At 40.6% G+C, this 24910-nt stretch overlaps 1 protein-coding gene across 2 annotated transcripts in view; it reads right to left on the reverse strand.

Annotated features, from left to right (window-relative positions):
* Positions 1-10853: 10853 nt before the first annotated feature.
* ST6GAL1 (ST6 beta-galactoside alpha-2,6-sialyltransferase 1) overlaps positions 10854-24910 on the reverse strand; it is a 58214-nt gene continuing 44157 nt past the window's right edge. For both annotated transcript variants that reach the window (XM_063442346.1, XM_063442345.1), the window contains 2 exons: positions 15672-15846; positions 10854-11341 (listed from right to left, as the gene is read on the reverse strand). In XM_063442346.1, coding sequence (XP_063298416.1) covers positions 11100-11341; positions 15672-15846 — 417 coding nt within the window. In that variant the 3' untranslated portion in view covers positions 10854-11099. The remainder of the gene's footprint in view (positions 11342-15671; positions 15847-24910) is intronic.

Raw genomic sequence — 24910 nt, forward strand, 5'->3', positions numbered from 1 at the left:
GTGAGTGATTTATTGATTGATTTATTAGTTTGTTTAGCTATATAAGCATGTTAGTTGTAATGTATATTTGAGCTGTATTGATCCTGATGAAAGCCACGGATGTTGGCTGAAACGTTGATCATATTTTAAAGGAATTAAATAAAGGAACCTTTTAAAAGAAAAAAAGACTGTGAGCCTTTTTCAACATATATATATATATATATATATATATATACACACTTTTTTTTTTTAATGATAGATTTTTATTTTTGCTGAACGTGTTTTTATATGCAGACCATATTGAAACACTGCATAGTGACAAATGTTTTGTTTCCTGATATCAGCATTGCTAGTTCCACTCACAAATGGATTTAAGGGGCACTATGTTTGTTTACAGTGTTGCCATTGAGTTTTATGGTGCTTGGTACCAATGTTTTATTTGTTTTTGCTTTGATAACGTTTAATCTGATATTTTTTTGTTGTTGTTGTTGTTTTGTATTTATTTTTTATTTACTGCTCCTCTTTTTTGCTTTATTATTTACTTACCACTTGATCTATGAATAAAATCAACATTTAGTCCAGTAACCAGCAATCGTCTTTTTCCACCAATTATCTTTTTTTGGCACCACTGAGATGATTAGTTATTAAGAATATAGTTCACTTTATGTCACAACACCATTCAGACACTCAGTGAAAATTTTCTTAGTTGCTCTGAATATTGAAACTTTCTCTCAGTCAGAGAGTCTTTTCTAGGAACATATCTCCATACTGCTTAGTCAAATGTATCATACAGTGCTTCTCTATTCAGAGAAAGTTCACTATTTTGCAATTCTAGACTGTTTCCTCTTAAATAAATATTTATCTGTTTTGCTTTTCTGTCTCTTAATACAGAGTTATCTACAGAATAACAAAACACAGAAGGAGACACAAGATAAATACTTTCTTCATCTTTTAGAAGTCTAGATCTGTGACATTAAAGGGCATAATAATCTTTTGCAATCTTAGACATTAAGCTCCTTGCTTCCTGTTTTTTTCTATTAACGTATATGTCTTTTTTTTTTTTTTTTTTTTTTAAACTTTACCTCAATCTTCATTAGGAAGAGGTTTTGAGTTTCACTGCAAGAATAACTGAAGTAATTGTGGTATTTTTGCAATGTGTTTTGTAATGTTTATCACTTTCCCACCATCTTATATTTATATTTAACAATTTTATGAAAACATTGCTAATGTGAAAAGCAAGAAATAAAAGACAGACAAAATAAAACTTTCTACAAAAAAGATTTTGAGGAAAAAGTGGGCAGATCAATTTATAACTTCCCCACCCCCAGTATAAAACCAATAATAATAAATAATCTTAAAGTAATAATGGTGTGAAGCATTCAATAAATATATGTGATTGTGTCTCCTCTGCTGAGAAATATTTGGGGAAATCTCAGGAAAAAAAAAATGTATATACCCATGGAGCAAAATGTAAAAACGTATGCACAAGTAACAAGTGAAAATGAAGATCAGTGAAAAGGTAGAACCCCAGAACATTTTTAGGAAGGGGCGAGACCAAAAAGATCACATGATTACCAATTATTTGCAACCCAGGTGAAACAACTGTAAACAAAACATAATTCCCCTCTCTAACAGGATTTGATTAAAAAAGAAAGAGGATACTTAATACAATGTTAAACACAATTACACACACCAGGAAAGCCATAAGACTTGCTTTTACCACAGAAATCTCACTTTAACAGTGCTCTAATTTCTGGGTAGGCGTATGCAAATGAACTCAACAAAGAACCGCATTTTTTACTTCCTAATTCCACTTTATACATGGATTGCTTGGAGTATGTGTCTGCTACATACAACAGCTTTGAAACACAACTCGAGAAGAGATGCAATGCCAGTGAACCACTCATGGACAGCTGTTTCGTTGTTATTTCAACTCATCAGCATGAGATAAGCATTACTTGTTAAGTACATACCAAAAAAGTTGTGGTGGGGAAAAAAAGTATGGATGAAAACCCCTTCCAGCTGAAATAAGTGGATAGTATATGCAATGTTAAACAAAAATACACACACCAGGCAAGCCATAAGACTTGCTTTTACCACAGAAATCTCACTTTAACAGTGCTCTCACTACTGCAAGGGATTCTGGGTAAGCGCCTATAGTGGATCTTTAAGCCTTATTGCTATTTTTGTAGCAATTTCCACCTCAGTGTTCTAAGTGTTCGTCTGGGTGGGCGGCCATCTTGTTCGTGTGAACGCAGGCAGCGGTGTTTGGTCGTTGAGTTCATAGAAATATATATATATATATATATATATATATATTTATTATTATTATTATTTACTTACTAGTTTTTGCATAGGCCTTATATCTAAAGTATTTAACAAGTTTAGCATATAATCACATGTAGGGTAAAGACAGGTTACATTCGGGTATAGTATCATATACAATAGAGATATCAACTCTTCATGTGATAATAATACATTTAATATATTATATGAATTCCATTATTTTAATTTTTTAAAAAAAAAGCCTTGTAATAATAAATGTTCATATAATTTATGTATTCATGGGATATATAATTAGGACACAAATAGGGCAAGAACTCTTAGTAAAATTAACCTAGATTATGGTGAGTATGTGAGGTTGCAAGGATATGTCCCTTGATTGAAGCAAACACCATATTGTGTTCATATTTTGATCATAAAATGAGTGTCCAGGACATACCTAATGATTTTTCATCCTGGTGTTTTGGATGTCTGGGGCTGCCCATAGTGTAGCGTATATGTACCTCATAATTAAATACCCATATCTGATCCCAGTTGAATAAATTAGTGGACTAAGGCATTACTATTTTATGATGCTAGGTATGAGGCAAAATTAGATAGATTTCCCCTAGGAAACATTACTTGGGCTCTAATAACTACAGATGCCAGGCAATGGGGATGGAGAGTCTGTTTTTAAAAAAAAAAATACATTTTTTTAAAAAAACAAATACATTCAAGGTGTTTAGAAAAAGAAAAAAAAACACCTTAGATTCTTTTTTTTCTTTTTCTAAACACCTTAGACACACCCAGGTAATTCCTAAATCCTAGACTGGTAGGGGGTCCTTGAGGACTGGGTTGAGAACTCCTGTACTAGAACCTTCGAGAAAGTCCTTTGAGCTGTAAAGAGCATGAAAGGAAAGGCTCTGAACTGGAAATGGCCTTCTTTTACAGCAATTCTGAGGAACTTCTGATGTTGAGGAACAATGGTTATGTGAAAGTAAGTGTCTATCAAGTCTTTTGAAATCATCCATTAGTATGGAAAGACAGCCTTTTAGACAGATTGCAAGGATGCCATCTTGATTTTGGGTATGTTTAGATGCTGATCCAGTCTGTTAAAATCCAGAATCTCCAAGCTCCTGAGAACTTTCTTGTGAGAAAGAGTTGCAAATAGAATCCATCGGTTGAGTGAAACTCAGCAGCTAGAATATTGAATTTGGTGCCTAAAAAGCAGCGTCACATCATCAAATTTGGAACTCATGTATCCTTGAAAACGCATGCTATTACAGAATGTGTATGTGAATGCACGGTCCACAAATGCAATGTCCATATCTGCCAATTCTCAGCGGAAGACGCCGTACAGAATGACAGCTGCTTAAAACTAGGGGCCGTGACTTGCCTCTAAAGCGGCGAAAATGCTGCCAAATGTCCTAGGAAACCACTAGGGCAAATAAAAGAAGCAAAAAGGAGGAAATTAACAAGACCACGTGAGAAGAAGGCAAAACCCCAAAGAAAAAATAAAGGTAAGTGAAGAGATAATAATATATCCTGAAGGGCATACTTTCTTTTTCTAATGAAAACCTTATTTGCCTGACATTCGGCTACCCCTTGGTTCACTGTGTAACGGATCGACGGGCACCCCGATTGGGTACCTTCGTTGAAGGATGCTCCTAGCGCTTCCTGAGGACTCCAAGCACTGCAGCAGACACCACAACCACCGAACCGGAGAAGCATACAAATGCTCTCAAGCATATGAATGCTGTAAACGGCTGAACAGGAAAAGCATACAATCAGCTTACCCTCCTGGCAATCAGCATACAATCTAATTCCCCCAATAACGAGACAACACTTCGTTTTGAGGTCAAGCAGGACTGACTGTACTGGCACATACAGCCTCTTTTATTCACAATCCACAAACATAGTACTGCCCACAGGGTTTTTGAAAACAACCAATAAACACGTACAATACACTCAGACACTCCCACACAAAATCCTCCCCTCTGCCTGTGATACAATTACCTTACAACATTCACATAAAACTTACATTTTCCGAATCAGCATACTCCAAATACAAACATATGTCAAAATCATCCAAATTGGTCCATTGGTTCAAAAGATAGATCAAAGTCCTTTGTGGCCAAATGAAGCATGGCTTTTCTGCCCAAAACCAGTTCCACAGAGTCTTCTATCCTGGAGATAATTGAGAAGTAATCCAATTATCTCCACAGACAGAGGGAAAACTCCATTAAGCACATGGCAGTAAAAAGACAGTAAAATACAATAAAATACACAAGGTTACGTTTATTACATCAAATACAGACATGCAACATATCCCCAGATAGCTTAGGTCTGAGCGCACTTATTACTGAATGGCGATCAGACCTCACACATACAGTTCAATTGCCATGGAGCCAAAGTCTTTTATTACACGAATAGGCTCCATGGCATAGCTATCTGGGTTAAATGAGTTCATTCAGTAAATTTGAGAATCTACCGAACGCCAGGGCAGAAATACATGAATAGACCTTTCTGAATAGGAAAATAAAGTATTTAAATGCCGGTCCATAGTCAAAAGGCAGCAGGCAGGCAACCAGGCTCCTCCAGTGCACAGTGGCGAGGTTGGTTCCGCCACACACTGCAGTAAGTTGGACAAGGCTGTAGTCTTGCTACCCCATGGGTCAACGTAAGTTTAAACCCCTGGTCCTATAGGGATAGGATGGCAACAAAAAGACTGAGGGAGGAAGGGTTGGGAGTGGGTTTATACACCTTCTTTTATTTAGTTCCTTTCTAATTAGGGATAGGGAGGAGCTACCAATTGTTGTGCTGTTATGGATATGGCTAGGTAATGTATATATATATATATATATATATATATATATATATATATATATATATCCATAGCAGCACAACAATATATATATATATATATATATATATATATATATGTGTGTGTGTGTGTGTGTGTAAATTGTATATTTTATATATACACTACCTTGTATAGTACATGTCTAAAATGAATGGAACGTGTGCCTCATAATGTCAGCAGCTGTAATATGCATCTGCTAATATTTCCATTCAGGCCTTTACCAACAGCTATTCTCTGCAGGCATTCGTGTTCCAGTGTTATCATCAGGTTAAAGAAGGCCCTGATACAAACACTAACATTGACACAAAGGGGAACAAATGGGCTTTTGTTATGCTTCATTAAATTCTGCATATGTGCTGTTACTATTTTTATCAATTTTTGCAGGGTTCAAACAGAAATCATTCACAGATTCTATTTTTGCAATGTAATTTTTTTTTGTAGAGTTTATCAAAATGGAAAAAAAAACTGTTAAAAACCAAAACACCCTGAAAAACAGGAAAGAAGATGTTCCATTATACAAATAGACGTGGGCTGTGGTTTCATAAATAGATATACATATATAAATCTTAATCACCACCTGTTTCGTGTACTTCAGTCACTGCCATATGACTTGTAAATAGTAAAAACAAACTTTGTGTTGCTTTGTCTTTCACTATTCACTAGCAGTTGGTGGGTGGTGCTATGGTTAGTGTACAGTGAGGAGGGGGGGGGGGGGGAGAGTATTTGATCCCCTGCTGATTTTGAACGTTTGTCCTGACAAAGAAATGACCAGTCTATAATTTTAATGGTGGGTGTATTTTAACAGTGAGAGACAAAATAAAAAAAAATAAAAAATCCAGAAAAACGCATGTCAAAAAAGTTACAAATCAATTTGCATGTGATATAAAATCAGTCTATTTTGTTGTAAGATCTGCAAACTATGAGGGAGCAGAAATGAAGATCACTGTGCAGTAAAATGTATCTTGCTTGACCTGTTACAATTATTATTATTATTATTATTATTATTATCATTAGCATTTTTATATTGTTGACTTATTCTGCAGCACTTTACAATATTATAAAGGGAGGCATTTAAAAATAAATGAGACAATTACAAAATGTTACAGGAACAACAGGTTGATGAGAACCCTGCTTGAAAGAGATTACAATTACAGGAAGTGTTGTATAAAAACGCAATAGGAAGGGCAACGTGGGGGATAGCAACCAAGTGGCAAGGTAGGAAAGTAGCCAAAATGAAAGGTGGCAATGGATTGCGGCCCTTTAGGAGAGAGCGAGAGACGGGTTTGTGGAATAAAAGTTATTTGGGAGGTCATAAGCTTTTCTGAAGAGATGAGTTTTAAAGGACTTCTTACATGATTAAAGACTATGGGCAAGGGGACTGGTGGGGGTAGCTTGACTGTTCTAAAGGAAAGAAGGCGCTTGTGAGATGTCCTGTCAGTGCGAGTTAGCAGTAAATGTTTGAGCCACAGACAGGAGAAGGTCCACAAATTAGTGAAGAAATGTAGCATGGTCTAGAGTTTTTTAGTGCAATTAAAATTCTTTATTTTCATTTTCTGTGTATGAAGAAGAATCAAGACACATGCTTGATGCCAAAATCATAACAAGTGTTTATATAGATAACAAGGTAAAATATGTACATGGCATTTATAAAAGTTGCACTTTTTAAGTGGGCTAGACAGTCGTAAGGGTCTGCCCAGCTTTAGTACTTCATTTCTAATATGGATTAGGTACTGTGTGGCGTTGCTTGTTATAGTATGAACATACTATTCTTAGATTGTTGCCATCAGGTGAGGTTTCATTTGGTAAGGCGGTCTATTTTAATAAGTTAGGATTACTCTTGGCTGTTATTTAGTACATGAAGTTGCGTCTATAAGTAGATTAGTTGGTTCATGAGGCTCTGGATGTGTTCGCTTGTTAGGCCAGTGTGGTCGTGGCTTGCTTTCAACAAGCTTGGCAGTGTGGGTTGCGAGGGCAGTGGCCTGTGTCTAGTGGTGCCTATTAGAAACTTGCGTTCCGGGGTTTAATCTTGCGCACCGCCTGCTTGCACCCAACCTGGCTTTTCCCCAGTCCCATAAGGGATGTACGTCATACGTCACTGGAGTTTGTTTTTCAAATCTAGTCTGAAAAGGCTCGGATAGTCTTGTCATTTGGTAGGTACACTTAAATAAAAACAGTAAAAAACATTAGAAACAAAGGGAACATAAACAGTGTGGAAGGCGCAGCTTTCAGGCCACCAGGTCTCCGTCTGCTCCACTGGTTAAGAGTGGCGTTTTTGCCAGAGTCCCGGGTTGAGTGTGGGGTATTCCTTTGGTATTGGGGAGGAGCCCCAGTCTGGTGAGCAAGGCTGGGCCTTCTTCTGGGTCTGATATCTTGTATGCTTTTTCATCTTTGATTACCCATAATGATGTAGGTGTTGCCTATCTGTACGTGAGTCCTGCGGTTTGTAGAGTGGTGGTAATGGGCTGCATGCTTTTGCGCCATACTAGTGTGGCTCTGCTTAAGTCCTGGAAAAAGGGCAGTTTGGCACATTTCAAATTCATATGGCATTTTCTGTTTGATGACGACCATTGGGGCTATTTTATCAGTTAGATGAGGTTGCGTATCTTGCGGTGATTTGGCAATCTATTATACTCCATCGAAGGTGAAGTGTTTGGCTTATCTTGTGGGTAAAAGTGACGCTACCAGGCACCTTATAAAATGAGGCAGTTAATCCAGGGGTATTGATTCCAAGACCCCCCTGATTTTCACATTCTCCCTCTGTCATCCAGCAGGTTGACATTGGTGTGTGTAGCTTGCATCAGTTGTACTGTTTCTCAGTTCATTCAGGCCTTGTAGTAGGGTTTTCACCTCTTCCTCTGTGGCCTGAGTATGGGCTATGACTGTTTGTACTTCAGCTGCGAGACCCTCTTGGTCTGCCTGCCACATTTCTTGGAGGTTGCGTTGGAATCCGTCAGCATATCTTGGATGTTCTGTTTGGATGCTGAGACAGGTAATGCCTTTAATTCCATCTTCATGCATACTATGTGTCCCTATTGTTCTGATCTGCAGACACATTTATATATCAATAAATCTACAGTCTCGGCTATTTTTATAGCTTAAGGCTCTATATAATGTCTTTCTGTCGCTTAAGGTCAATGCAATAGAAATAAATGCAGAGCTGGGATGGGTATGAAAAAAAGTCCTGAAAATAAATTCATACCAGCTCTTTCCCTGCCTGAGCTAGCTGGCAGAGTCCATCATGGGCAGCGGTAGGGAACTTGAAACTAAATGATTATTGGCCATTTTTCTACACCTATTTCTTAGAGATTCTATTAATGTAGAGATATACTATTGATGGCTGAGCATGTTTGTGTCGGGACGTGATTATGAATTCTGCCCATGGCCCCAAAAGAAGAGATGTTTGGTGGGAAAAAAGATCATTGATGGATATTAGACAGTCAGTAAATGTTGATTTTATTCAAAGAAAAGTAAAAAGTGACCCAAAAAAGGAGGAGCATTAAAAAAAAATCTATTTTTATATATTAATAAAAATATAATCTATAAATATAGTAGTTTTTTTGTTTTTTACTGTGCACTTGTTTTTTTTCCTCTACTGGTTACTTTCTCACTTGATCTGTGAATCAATGGTAGGACAAAACACCTATCAGTGTACTAGAAAAATATATACATAATAGTACACTGATAAACCCATTTTCATGCCCTTCTGGTTCCCTCATTCATTTCCGAACCAGGTTTTTGGAACCAAAATTCTGCCAGCAAAACTAACATAGCTGAAATTTGAGCTTCCCGAAAAACTTTTCTTTTTTGGGGAATTTTTTTCCCACTAAACTGAATTTTCTCGCCATGCACCAATCTAAAACAATATCCAATTAGCAATCATGTAAGGTGTTCTATTGCCTTTTAACATGTATCATGGATTGTAAATGTGATAGACCTTCTGGTCACCTAATCCTGGCACTGGTCTCCTCAACTCTCACCCTCTCCAAAAATACTATTTTTACAATGTGTTGACTCTCCACTCCGTGTCTCCCGAGCCAACCAGACTTGTTCTCAGTCCCAGAAGCAGCCTTTAGCAACCAGGAAGCTGGGAAGGCAAGGTACGCCCAGGGCTGGTGCAAGGATTTCTGCCGACCTAGGCAAAGATCCATTTTGCCGCCCCCTCATGTCACTCACTCACTCACTGACAGACACACACTGGAAGACACACACACTTCCAGACAGACATACACTCACACACAAACACACTGACACTTACTGACAGACATACACTCACTCACTGACAGACACACACACACTTACTGACATACATATGCTCACTCACTGACAGACACACACTGACAGACACACATGCAGACACTCACTCCCAACACACACTGACAGTCAAACACTCACACACTCACAGGCAGACACTCACAAACATACATACACTCACTCACTGACAGACACACACACACAGATGCAGACACAAACTGACAGTCAAACACTCACACACTCACTGACACACAAACACACACACACACACAGGCAGACACTCACTAACATACATACACTCACTCACTGACAGACACACACACAGGCAGACACTCACTGACAGACACACACTCACTGACAGTCAAACACTCACCTCCTTGGGGTGCAGTGTGGGGCAGCTTCTCACTCCTTCCGTCCACTGTTTAGTATGAATGAAGTCATATTCTGGCTCCCGGCATCACAGAGGGACAGCCTCCCTCGCCACCTGGCTTTTATACCCCCCTCTCCTCCTTGGGGAACTTGGGGAAGCTCTATGTACCCACGGAAAGCGCTATAGCTTTAGGTGACCAGAGATCTCTACCCAGCATTCTGGAGCCTTGTGGTGGATTGGAGGCGAGCCGCGTCCTGCTGAACTTTGCACTTCGGTCTAATTGAGGGTACACCTGTCTGATGTCTTTTTGGACTGACTGGGTACTTCAGAGAGACCTTTCCGAGAGGTATGACATGGGGGGTGCTTCATTGTATTCTACATGTTTTCGGAATTTTTAGGTATTTGTCTTTCTGTGTCAGGGAGCTGACTCAATTATGTCCCAAAAGCAGAGGAGCATGGGTGGGCTTGTGTTACATTGAATGGAGACCCCATGATGGAGGGTCTCTGTATAAATTTGGTGTGCTTTGACTCAATAAAACACCCTTTACTAAGTTTTGGCTAGTGTTTGGGTGAGACAGCGGTACCTTGTACAGGAGGGTTTAATCACTCTGGGAAGGGACAACCTAGGCGGTAGTAACCCATCTTCTCAAGGGTATACCGTCACAGTAAAGAAGTGTCAGTATTCCAGTGTTCTGTGTGCAGGCCTTTAAGTGAATATTAAAGAAATCAAGAGTTATATTTTAAGAAAGGATGCCAGTAGTGGACCAGTTTTTCCAGTTAATAGAGTTCTGTGACCTGTGCTGAGGGAGCTAGGACAGTATAATTTTCATAGTGATGTAGAGCCCTAATAAAGCACATGGGCCTCCGTGAGCCGTTTACCATGCAATATATTATTTCTGTCCCTTATATACATGTCTATGCTTTTGGGCATGTTTAATTGTGTCTTAATGATTATGTGTTCATTGTGACAATGAGTATGCATGTGACTGTAAATGTATGCACATGTATATAACTACATGGGTTAGAATCTATAAATGTAATTTTACAATAAATAAAAAAAAAGCTTAGATATGATCCATTGCTTTTACAAGTGATACTAAAGCCCCAACCAAATATTCTTGTCGCTGTTTTTATTTTATAATTTTAACAAATAAACTTAAATCAATGCAAACTACAAAATTAGCACTTTTGGTGGCAGGAAGGCAATTATCACTGTAAGGAACAAAGCCTAAATTAAAGTATCTAAAACGATAACCCATTTGACAGACAGCCATTATATTATATATTACTACCATACATGCTCAATTTTTCTCTCTACTTTCATTGTACAAGCTGTGCCTACTTTCTTTTTCAAGCTTAATTAGAACTGTGATGCTAACACTGCAATCCATTTAGTCCAGGTAAAGTTACTTTTCCAGAATAGTAAATGGTGTTGTCATCTCCTTGATTGAGTTTCTTTATGAGGTTCTTCTCATACATAAGTGGGTGGTAGGCTCCCATCGTACATGCCTGATCAAAAAATCTGTGATAGTAATGGCATTGGTCAGTTCTTCTTTTTGATGGCACAAATTCATACACGTTGACCTCGTCACAAAGATTCATAAGCAGTACTATTCCTGAGATGGGAGAGATGATAAAAAACGATAAATCTGTTTATATGTCTCTGCTTTGTTTTATAGACTTGTATATATCATTTCTACATATTGTGTGTTAACATCCCCAGTAAGTTTAAGATAAATTGTCCTGATCCTACAACATTATCTGTTCTTATATCTGGCTCCCAAATATCCAGTGTCAGGTGGGACCTGTCCTACCATCCTGGTTTTGTTCCTTGGTGTTGAGGAACAGATTGAGGGACACGAGAGAGCTGTCCCATATGAGTAGAGTGCGAATGCATCAATTCCATAAGAACTCTCTGCTTGGTCCACCCTAATGGGGCCAACTGGGATGTTGTCAATCAGACAGGTTGACATGTCCCTTATCTTGGTGTGCCCAGCCCCTTAATCACTGAAACACAACTTTAGGCCCACTCACCCCTGTCACTCTCTCCCTGTCACGGGTGGAGGTCCGAAGACCGGGACCCCTGTATGCCTGATGGAATAAAGAAAGGAACCCAGCATAAAAAAAACAGACATAGAATAGAAAACCAGAAAAAACAAGAAAACAAGAATTGTAAAAAGAGTACTGGATATCAGAAGCCAAGACAGAAATAATCCGCAACAGGAGGAGGATGTGACATAACTCCCCTCTTAAGGAGCGACCTCCGAGGAAGACTAGCAGCTCTCAAGCAGAAACCAGGAAAAGAGCGAGGATCTTGACTTACTATAGGCAAGGATACCCTGTCTTTAGCCTTGATAAACTGGAGTGGAGTTCATGGCTCGCAATGCCTTCTTGAACAACTCCAAATACTTTGATGAGGTCTCCAGCAAATGAGCCACCAGCCAGGAATAAAGATCCACTCTAAAAACAGAGCACTGTCGAAACAGAATCTGGAATCGAAACCAGGCACTAAGCATCACAAGTAAAAACAAGGGTTATAGGCGCTCTCTATAGATATGTGGGGGCTGCTGTATACAATACAAGGATTCCCAAGACCTTGTGTGATAATTGAACAAAAGAAGGATATGGCGTATACTGCGCCCAAAATCATACGTTCATAAAACTTCAGAGGGTATGGTGTTGTAAACCTCAGGATAATACAATAAACCTCAGGAAAAAGACAATAATGGTACAGTACAATTTGATAAAGTACAGATAGTACATGTAACGGATCAACGGGCACCCCGACTGGGTACCTCCATTGAAGGATGCTCCTAGCGCTTCCTGAGGACTCCAAGACCTGCAGCAGACACCATAACCACCGTAGACTCCTTCAGGTAGCAGAACAGGTCTTACAAGAGCTCTTACAAGAGCTTAGAAGTGATATTGCAAGGGAGTATGAATAGCATAGCAATCCCTTGTAGCAGATTCCCCCAATAAGAGACGGCACTCCAAATTGAGGGTGAAGTAGAACTAACTGTACTGGCACATACAGCCTCTTTTATTCCCAATCCACAAACTTAGTACTGCCCACAGGGTTTTACAGAGCAACCAATATCACACGTACATTACAGAAAACACTCCCAGCAATTACACACAAAATCCTCCCCTCTGCCTGTGATCTAATTATGGTACACAATGGGTTAACATAATTATCACAAGCAGGAAAAATACAGTTTTTATATATGTACTATAACTTTAAAAATATACATCCAATCTTCATAAAAATTATATATATTATTAATCAGCGTACTTGAAATATAAACATACTCAAAAATCATGCAATTCCTTCCATTAGTTCAAAAGTTAGCTGGAAGTCCTTTGTGACTGACCGCAGGCACATTTTCCTGCCCAAAACAGTTCCATAGATTTGGGATGTGCGGTCGGTCAATTTCACACAGAAAAATGACTAAGTCCCATTCGAATTCACGAACAGGGCCATTCGTGAATTTAGCTTAGTATAGCAGTGAGTTCAAACTGCCGAACGGGACTTAGTCTCTGCAGCTGAAAACGGAGTGTAGGAGAAGGTAAGGGTCAGCAGTTATCATTGAAATGTGTAGCCGATTTCAGTTCCATGGATTTGGCTACACATAACGCTGACCTCATTTGAATGAACAAAGATGGCCGTCGCCACGTGTTCGTTTGTCGAATGGCGGCCACTTCGACTACTTCGGCACTTCGGCTGCATCCGAAGTGCCAATTTAAAGCTGCATAACTACTCCAATACAATTTAAAAGGGCAGCAAGTCTTTTAAAATCCAATCTGCTAAAATATTCTTTAACAGGCAATATCTTCCAAGGGCCATAGTCTTAAAGGAGCATTGTTCCCAAAAGTCACAGTATGTCCCCAGATGGTTCTTAAAGGGCCAGCAGCAGCATAATAAAATACAATATGCCCAAATACTGTATTTAAAGGGTCAAATCTCCCAGGGGCCCTAGTCAGCAGGCAGGAGGCGGGCAAACAGGCTTCTCCAATGCCCAGTGGCGAGGTTGGTTTCACCACGGTACATGTAATAGCTATAGGAGAACCACTCACATTTGGTAGAGCTATGTTAGAGCTCTGCTGTATTGCGCATGGACGGTATTATCCCCGTCTAAGGATATATGGTGGTATAAGTGGTGCTGGTCCTCCAAATGCAAATGCAGATAGTTATATGGATAACAAATAACTATTTATTATAAAAAGCATAGGAACAATAAAAGTATCCTAAGGTATGACATAAGAGTGTCCCACTTGACACGTTTTGACTGTCCAGAGGCTTTTTCAAAAGTGTCACAAGAGGACAGCTGTGGAGAACACCGACCCGCTTAGCAGATAAACCTCCTCCAGGACAGGTATCAGACAAACTGAAAATAAATGAAGAAGGCATCTACAATAGAAAGGTCCAGATACAGGATATCTTGAGTGCAGAATTCCCAGGCAGGACACGATACAAACAGAGCAGGCCTGGAAAGCTTCAGAGTCCAGTCCACGAACTCCATGTAAGCCTACAGCCATCTGTCATGGGTGGCGGTCTGAAGGGCACCAGCGTCTGTGCGCCCACATACCAGAGCCCTGATGTAGCTTCTACGGATGACAGGAGCTAGATGATATGCTGACATGTTTCCAGTACTAGAAACAAGACAAGACTTGAATGGGCACCAAACAAGATAACAAGACAAGACTAGAAGAACCCAGAACCGAAGCAGGACAGAAAGAAGAACCCAGAACATGTACACAATACAAGAGGGAAACATGAACAGGACAGGACTGTACATGAACTGGGAATACAAGACAAAATAAAACAAGACAAGAGATACAAGGCAAAACAAGAGGAGACATAACTAACTACTATATATGTAATAAACATTGGAGATTTAGACATATATAAATGGCCAAGATGTATGCAGCCCACCACTGCGCCAAAGTACTCCAATTACGGTGGGTCCTAACTGCCTAGATATGCATAACTAAATAAACAACAATAAAACACACACTGCAAAGAAAGGAGCAGAGGAAATTATATCATTGCTTGCAGGAACAGACTGAATCAAAAAGGATTAATGACAAAGGATGGGTGTGGCAACAAAAAACAAATATTTAATATTTAGGAATACAGGAGACTGGGAATTCCAGGAACGGAATGAAGGAATGAACCCAGAAAACCCAGCATAAAACAAACCAGACGTAGAAGAGAAAACCAGAAAAACCAAGAAAAACTAAACAAGAATTGTAAAAAGAGTACTGGATATCAGAAGCCAAGACAGACAGATAGGTACACTGTTGGCCAGACTTTTCCAGGCAAATCAGGAGCTATTTTGAATGCAAAGTAGGGACATTCAATTGCTTTCCCCAGTAATCGTTCTTTATTTTGCACATTGCCCCAGAATAGCACCTGTTGTTGCCTTAATAATACTCCTTCATTATCTATTTCGGGCAGGCTGTCTGCTCCCACCATGTAAGTTTCATTGATCAGTGACCTAGAAAAGCACATATATTATGACTGGTGATCGATATTCTCAATCAAGGAGAACCCAGGGTGGTCAGAAATTATTTGAGATAAGCTGTGTTTTGGGAGATGACAAATGTATTCTAGTACTTAAACAAGAGAGGTCTACTTCTACAAACCAGAAATTAACTTTAGACTATGGTAATCTCATCAGAAACTAAACTGTAGACTGAAAAAAAGTCCACAAAAGGAATTGTTTGTGTGTCTTTTTGTATACCACTTGGTTCAAAAGGCATCGTCTTTCAGTAGTTATTAGCATAGTGAAATATTGATTCAACAAATATAAATACAGCTTTAAAAAAGTCATAGAAGTGTCTGTCTATGTTATCTGACATGCACCCAAATATTTAATGGGGCATTCAAATTAAAAACTTTTTTTTTTATTGTGTCTGTCTATTTAAACTATCTTCAGTATTTACCCAGCATTCCTGATGATGGTGGATCTGGCTGGATTTTCTCTGATGAATTCTCCTGAATGATATCCCACAGCTGCCAAGAGCTCTGAGGGTTAAGTATATAGAAAGGTTGTTCCGGATTCATTCTGCGGTACTTAACGAAGCGGTCATAGAATTTAAAGTCTGGATTCAGGTGCCACTGCAGAAGAGAAACTTAAAGAATTACATATTAGCATTACATTTGATAATTTCAGATTTCAATCTTCAAGTCTACAACACTAACAATTCAAGCTCTAATATCTTAAACCTTCAACCATATAGTGAAACACCAGCAGACACAGGCGAGCAGTTGTTGTGTAGAATATTTATCTCTCATAGTCATCTACTGCTAATCTAATTCACCCCCCCTTCTAAGCCAGTGGACGTAAAGAGAAAGACTGTTCCATGAATATCCCAAAGCATGTATTCCCATATAAATTACTACCAATGTTTCTAATCAAGAAGTCTAGAACAGCACAAGCAAAGCACTGTATATACTCAGATGGCAATATGTTGAGACCCTACACTGATTAATTAATGTTTGAATTCCAACCTGTGGCTGTGATATTGCCATCAAAAATTGAGCCCACCCTTTTCTCTACAAGATTCCCTGAAATAGGTGATATTAAAAAATACTAATGCATGGTACAAAGGCTTTTAATCTCAGCTGGAAATATATCTGTTTAATGCTGTTTTTTTAGAATTGTTAAGTAGCTTATATCGCAGACAGAAAAAGCCATTGAGACTCTAAATTAGCATTTTACTGTAATTCTTAAAACAAGTTGAATTCGTACTTTCCCTGTTATGGTTTTAGAGAACTGAGTTATGGGACCTTCAATGATCCTAGAGATAGGAGGAACAGTATTCTGGTTCTGCATGAGAACAATAATTTTCATTGTAACACATTAAAGTTGTTCTGTATCCAAAAATCTGATCTTATCTACTTACACTTGGCTCCCCATGTCTAAATCTCTATTTATTTTGTGTTACGATTTTCATAAAATACATAAGGACATGTAGGAACTACTTTTCCTAAAAGCAATGTCCTGTATCAGTTGCCAATCACATTTATCTACAATCCATCCCTAAAAGCAATACCATAGAAGCGCAAACAGCAGACTAAATGGCAGAGGAGTACAAAATGAGATCTTGAGATATTGAGATCCGGCACAATGTAGAAGCGATAATAAATGGAATTAAAAGGCAAGCGACAAGGAGGGCAGCGTGATCATTAAGTTACAAAGTGCAAAGGAGAACCAAAAAAACAAACAAACATTTAAAGGCTATTTTAAGGGAAAATGTCACTTCAAAAATGGTTAATAATGTTTTTCCTTCCCTTGTATTTATTATAAAATATGTATTTGTGAAGTGTGAAAAACAAAATTAAATGTAGAAATCCTCACCTACCGATCGTGCAACAGGGCTCCTCCATATAAGCTCCCTGTCAATCATTGTTATAAGCTCTCTCCTTTAAATTTGACAGTCAGCATAGAGAAAGCGTACAAAGAAGGGAAAATTAAACAATCTGTCTATTTTTTCTGCTCATTTGCAATGTATGCCCTAGTTTTGTCTTGTGTAAACAATGTATTTTTACTTTAGATGTAACATAAATTTAAAGAAAACAGAGTATCTTATGAAGAAGGTCAACTCCTTTATGACGGATGGTCCATGCAATACTAAAAATAGTGGGCATTGATGTCGTTAGGAGGATGAAACGTCCTGCAGTTTTGGTCTGAGTAGTGTTAAATCCCTGTTCAAACTGGGGAGATTGATTGGTTGATACCTGGTGCTTTTCTCTGTCAGCTGGGACCATATATAGTGGCCCCAGACTGACTCATGAGCTATTTGCAGCACTCCAAGTGAGTGCTAAATATAGTCCATTAAATAGATTTTAACCACAGTGCATCAGTGATCGCACTTAGCCAAAATAAGTCTCAGCCTACCCCCAGATAGAGGGAGACCACTAAGGTCTGAAAATAACCTGTTAGGATCTTTCGACTTGCCCTCCTGCCTATAGTAATCGTGCTTGGCTTTGCCAGCTGCCCAACACCGATCACTGTGTGATCGTCAGGGACAGCAAGAAGGAGCTGCAGCATGAGAAGGAGATCTCCCTTTCATGCTGCAATAACACAGCTGAGTGTGCTCATATAGGGCTCTGTTCTGTGTAAGCTAGGAAATCCATCTGCTGTATCAGTACTGACATCAGCAGAGGGAAACACTGCAAGTTAGACTTACAGCTAGGGTTAGGATTAATGTTGGGGTTGGGTCAGAGGCATAACTACAAATATCAGGCCCCAGAGCAAAAATTGCCCTGGGTTCCCCCTCCCCCTTGCCAAACGTCTAGCCCCACATACGTCTACTTCCCCCCATCCCATTAGTCCCCCCCTTCCTCACACACACATACAGACAAACAGATACACATGCAGGCACACACACACATACATACATACCAAGAAACACAGACATACATACATACAGACACACATACACACACACACACATACAAACACACATGCATACAGACACACATACATACATATAGACATACACACACACACACACTAACATACACACATGCAAAATGTTTAAGTCACCCTCCTGTTTCCTACATTTTAGGTGCAGGAGGGTGACTTTTCCTGGGGTCCAGTGGCTCAGGCTGATGGGAGTGAGAGTTCCCACTCTGACTCCCTCCTCTCCTTCCTCCTCCCGCGCGGCACTGTGATTGCTAGGAGGAAGTGACCGGGGAAGTCACTTCCTCCCAGCGTCTGACAACATCAAAGGGGTCCCTGTCTCCCTGTTAAAGTGCAGTGCTGATCAGGCCCCCTGGAAATTAATTGCCATTGGGTGACCCTAACAGCATGGCCCCTAAACGTGTTACATAGCCGGCGAACGGGTCCGCAGGGTGGGCGGGCCCCCTGGAGTGACTGGCTCAATCGCAGGTGCGACCCCTTCAACTGTGGTAGTTCTGCCAATGGGTAGGGTTAGGGTTTGTATAGCATTAAGGTTTGGGATAAGGTTAGGGGAGGTGTATGGTTAGAGTTAGAATAAGCATAGGGTTAAGGGTAGGATTGATGTAGGGTTAGGGGTAGGGTTAGTATAGAGCTATTATTTGCTACCAAAAATTTATTTAGATCCAAACCAAGACTAATGCATGAATTTATTTTGAGTCATTTTGCATTAGTTGCACTAGTTAATTATAAGCAAAACCTGAAACAAATAGTTTTTTCCCATTTTTAACATTTCATTCACACTTAATATTGTGTTACGTCTACATATAGGATATTAACAAAAATCCATTTATGTCCTTTAAAAAATATATATATAATATCTATGGATGCACTTAAAGACAAACTGTCAAATTACTGCTGGACAAACACAGAGCACACATTCTAGGATTTTGTTTTGGATTCAGAAGTTGGAACTGTGCCTCTGCCCTTAATGGGTTAACTTAATTTATATTTAGCATAGAAACAAATGTGTGAAATATAGGCACTTCTATCGTAATCTATTACAGTATATTAAATGTAGCAGCTGAAACACTGTGTGGGTGCTCCAAAATCACCCACTAAATGAAATACTTAAAAACACACAAAACCAGGTGTTTAAGTGGTTAACCCCTAAAACACCACGTGTAAATAGTGCAGCGCTATAAAATGAATAAAGTATAGCATAAACTCACCCATTCAATAATCAGGGTGGGTTAAGTCATACATAGAAAGGAAAACAGAAATATATAGTGTAAATCTGTTACACAATAGGTGAAATATATTGGTGAGGGTGAGTGGAAATAAACTCACATTGTAAATGGTCTTTTGAATATAGGCTCTAAACTTTGAAGCTGGTATGCATTAGGGTGACATACAACCCCTCTTGTTCTTCTGAATATGCAGGTATAGTTGTCTCCGTATAGTATATAAAACAGGGAGATAAAAGATGGAGAGAGATCTCCTAAGTTCAGTGTGTTGAAGGATAGAGATGTCGCGAACATAAAAGTTTCTGTTCGCGAACGGCGAACGCGAATTTCCGTAAATATTCGCGAACGGGTGAACCGGGCGAACCGCCATAGACTTCAATAGGCAGGCGAATTTTAAAACCCACAGGGACTCTTTCTGGCCACAATAGTGATGGAAAAGTTGTTTCAAGGGGACTAACACCTGGACTGTTGCATGCCGGAGGGGGATCCATGGCAAAACTCCCATGGAAAATTACATAGTTGATGCAGAGTCTGGTTTTAATCCATAAAGGGCATAAATCACCTAACATTCCTAAATTGTTAGGAATAACGTGCTTTAAAACAACAGGTATGTTGTTGTATTGATCAGGTAGTATAAGGGTTACGCCCGCTTCACAGTGACAGACCAAACTCCCCGTTTAACGCACCGCAAACAACCGCAAACAGTCCATTTGCACAACCGTAAACTCCCCATTTGCACAAGGTTGTATCTAAGCTAGCCATATCCCGTTCCTTGTCCTCACTGATGTCATTGAAGGTCTCTTCCTCCACCCAGCCACGTACAACACCAGGGGTCCCCGAAAGGTGACAACAAGCCCCCTGGGACGCCTGCTGTGTTTGGTCTTCCCCCTTCTCAAAGCCACCTTCCTCCTCTGACTCCTCTTCTTCAGACTCCTCTCTCTGCATTGTCTCTCTCTGCATTATTATAAGGTGTGTTAAGTAGTTCTATTCCTATCAGTTTAATCCCTGTTATGTCCCCTATCAGGGGACGTGTATATGGCATTGATTTTAGGAACCGGGAGATGGATAAATATGCTTGGTTGGTCCTAGTACTTCAAATTTGGTGCACTGCGCGTGTAATCTAATGTGCCACCAGATAGGAGTTGTGTGTTAAGTAGTACTATTCTTATCAGTTTAATCCCTGTTACCTCCCCCTCATCAGGCCTTTTTTAGTCGAATGTATCGCCCACTGTCAGTCCCTTCGGGATCCATCCCTCATTCATCTTAATAAAGGTGAGGTAATCTAGATTTTTTTGACCTAGGCGACTTCTCTTCTCAGTGACAATACCTCCTGCTGCACTGAAGGTCCTTTCTGACATGACACTTGAAGCGGGGCAGGCCAGAAGTTCTATCGCAAATTGGGATAGCTCAGACCACAGGTCAAGCCTGCACACCCAGTAGTCAAGGGGTTCATCGCTCCTCAGTGTCGATATCTGCAGTTAAGGCGAGGTAGTCTGCTACCTGTCGGTCGAGTCGTTCTCTGAGGGTGGACCCCGAAGGGCTGTGGCGATGCGTAGGACTTAAAAAGCTCTGCATGTCCTCCATCAACAACACGTCTGTAAAGCATCCTGTCCTTGCCGGCGTGGTCGTGGGTGGAGGAGGATTAATTTCACCTCTTCCCCTGTTAGATTCCCGTTGTGCTGTGACATCACCCTTATATGTGTAAAGCATACTTTTAAATTTATTTTGGAACTGCTGCATCCTTTCCGACTTGCAGTAAATCGGTAACATGTCAGGCATTTTCTGCTTATACCGGGGGTCTAGTAGCGTGGACACCCAGTACAGGTCGTTCTACTTCAGCCTTTTTATACGAGGGTCCCTCAACAGGCACGACAGCATGAAAGACCCCATTTGCACAAGGTTGGATGCCGAGCTACTCATGTCCCGTTCTTCGTCCTCAGACCAACCACAACAGGCATCCCAGGGTGCTCGTTGTCACCTATCTGGTACCCGTGGTGTTGTACGTGGCTGGGGGGGAAGAACATACCTGCCTCTGCCTGTCATTTTTTTCCGATTAGTGGTACTATGCGTGCAAGCTACTGTGACAACAGATGTGAGTGGCACTGTGCACTGGCAGAAGATGGCAGAGTAGACGCTGTAGGCCTGACACACACGCTTGCAGACAACTAACTGCTGTTCAATCTATTACAGTCAAAACATTTTTTTTTTTAAATGTACACTACTGTTACACCAGATATGAGTTGCACTGGTGTGACACTGTGCCCTGGCAGGCCCTGAAACGCACACGTGTTAAGGAAACTGACTGCTATTATTTCACAGTCAAAAAAGTGTTGTTTTTTTTAATTGTACACTACTGTTACACCAGATATGAGTTGCACTGTTGTGACACTGTGGCCTGGCAGGCCCTGAAACGCACACGTGTGAAGGAAACTGACTGCTATTATTTCACAGTCAAAAAAGTGTTTTGTTTTTTTTAAATGTACACTACTGTTACACCAGATATGAGTTGCACTGGTGTGACACTGTGCCCTGGCAGGCCCTGAAACGCAAACGTGTGAAGGAAACTGACTGCTATTATTTCACAGTCAAAAAGTTTTTTTTTTTTTTAAATGTACACTACTGTTACACCAGATATGAGTTGCACTGGTGTGACACTGTGCCCTGGCAGGCCCTGAAATGCACACGTGTGAAGGAAACTGACTGCTATTATTTCACAGTCAAATTTCTAGTTTTATTTTTTTAATGTACACTACTGTTACACCAGATATGAGTTGCACTGGTGTGACACTGTGCCCTGGCAGGCCCTGAAATGCACACGTGTGAAGGAAACTGACTGCTATTATATTACAGTCAAAAAAGTTTTTTGTTTTTTTTTAAATGCAAGCTATTGTGACACCAGATATGAGTGGTGGCCCTGGGCAAGTGGGCACAGTATACGCTGTGAGCCTGACACACAGGCTGGCAGGCAGGCAACTGCAATTAGATTACACAGGAAAAATCCCTGACAAAACGAGCCATCGTGTCACAGCTAAGATGGCCGCCACTCCGACAGAGCAATCAAGCACACACTGGGAAGCTAAGTTCCATGCAGCCTTCGATGCTCTCTGTGCAGCCTTCTGGAATCAGATTGAATCACGGCAGAGGGCTTTGCTACTCACCTCACCTAGGATGGAAGAGATCTCCAGAGATGCCCCAGCATTGTGCTCTCCTTCGGAACAGAGAGCCCGGGGGCGATGGCATACCAACCAGCCGCCCACGACTGAACAGGACCGATCCCAGAACCTCACAGGTTACTTATACTGAAGCTGGAGGGCTGGGGGGCAACCAGGCATCTTCTTCCACAGTGGACTGGGCTTGGGGAGCAAGGGTGCTGATGCGCCGACCTGCTGACCCTCGTGGACAGAGCGATCTTCTGGTGCACCCGGCAGGCGGTGGAAGCACTACTAAGCGGCACATGGATGCGAGTAGAGTCGACCACTCTCTGAAGCATGTCAGAGGAATTGGCTAAAACATCTCTGCTGCTGAGAATCTAAAATGCCCTTGTTATGAGGTGTAGTCAGTTGTCTAGCATTTAACAGCACTCACTAAGAGGTTATTTAGTCTACTTATTTCTAGTTTTGATATTCTGATTCACACATATTGATTAGTGATGTCCCGAACAGTTCGCCGGGAACGCGCGATGTTCGGTCCGCCCCCTATTCGTAATCATTGAGTAAACTTTGACCCTGTACCTCACAGTCAGCAGACACATTCCAGCCAATGAGCAGCAGACCCTCCCTCCCAGACCCTCCCACCTCCATGACGAATAGGGGGTGGACCGAACATCGCTCGTGTTCTCGACCGCGAACACGCAATGTTCGCCAGCGAACGGTTCCTGGCGAACTGTTCGGGACATCACTAATGTTGATCTATAACTGGTGGTGTTAATCCCCTTACCCCTCTTCAGTTCAAGCATGTGTATTCAAACTTACGAACACTCTCAGCATGTCTGACGATTTCCCTATGCCATGCTTTTCACTTATATCAAGACAAGTTTACCTAGCATGATTGTTTTATATTTTAAAAATGTGCAGTTCCTCTTGACATTTTGTTTCATAACTAAGTCTGTATTCCAACGTTTTGCATTGCACCATATGTCATTGTCACTACGTGTATGTTCACTGCACTTCAAAAATAAAGAATTAAAAAAAAAAGAATGCAGCTTCCGAATGAATCTAAAATGGATGCTGTCCAGGAGGTGGGAGGGTCTGGGAGGGAGGGTCTGCTGCTGATTGACTGGAATGTGTCTGCTGACTGTGAGGTACAGGGTCAAAGTTTACTCAATGATGACGAATAGGGGGCGGACCGAACATCGCATATGTTCGCCCACCGTGGCGAACGCGAACAAGCTATGTTCGCCAGGAACTATTCGCCAGCGAACTATTCAGGACATCTCTATTGAAGGATAATGATAAATCAAACACACACATATAGGAACGCTCACCTGGTAGGGAGCCCTTCAAACTGGCTCCAAGTTGAATCACTTTAGTGTCTATTGTGGGTGACATTTCCCCTGTGGTACCCGGTATGAGGAGTCTGGATCCAGTTGTAAAGTGCACACAGTGCTCTTTATTTGATAAAATACAATTATAAATAATGTGGAAAAATTTAACTATTTGTAAAATAAACAAAAATATAAATACAATGGTAATGTCCTTGGATCCTCCGACCTCCGAGACGTGTTTATCCTACTTAATAGGCTTTTTCAATCGACTGTCCTTCCTGTTCCGGCGTTTTAACTGTGCTTCATTTCCACCCCTTAACCATGCGTTCCAATCATCATACTTCTCATCCTCTGACCGTCTCTAGAATCACTTGTCTTGCATTGCTGATTTTGGCGCCATGACATTTTTTGATACTTGCGATACGTCACTTCTGGGTTGTTTCCGGAACTACAGCACCCATAATACTCAGAGCTGGTATGTTCTGTTCCCGGTATAGTTCATTTTTTAAAGTCCATTTACAGAAATACAGACAAAGAAAATAAATATAGCCAATGGCAAACATATATATCTTCATATTTCTACAGAGACAATAACAAATCTCTCTACTAGGGCAAATGTGATATAGAGGTATATAATTGATATTCCGCAATTTCAGAATGGAAGGTACTCATCTGTTATGGGAATCTCTAATGGCCAATGATTGGTACACATGTCTAGATCTGAAGGACACCTAGCTCTCCATGCCCATGATGACAGAAAGCAGATGCTTCCAGAGGTTCCTCTGGCAGGACTATCCTTGCCAATTCACATGCAACCATTAGGACTCAGCTCGGCACCATGGTGCTTCACCATAATTCTGAAACCGTATTCTATGCAAGGACTCCATCCCTCTATGAATCCTGGCTCCAGTGGTGGGACTCCTATCCTCATCCATCCAGGTGATTTTTTTCCAGGTCCACTGCACCAAAGAGCTATGCAATGGGTGAAAGTCCATTATTTACAGATGGGCCACTCTTACGACCATGGGATTCCAGTAACACCAGAAG

The sequence above is a fragment of the Pelobates fuscus genome, chromosome 2 (genome assembly GCF_036172605.1).
Source record: "Pelobates fuscus isolate aPelFus1 chromosome 2, aPelFus1.pri, whole genome shotgun sequence".
Lineage (NCBI taxonomy): Eukaryota > Metazoa > Chordata > Amphibia > Anura > Pelobatidae > Pelobates > Pelobates fuscus.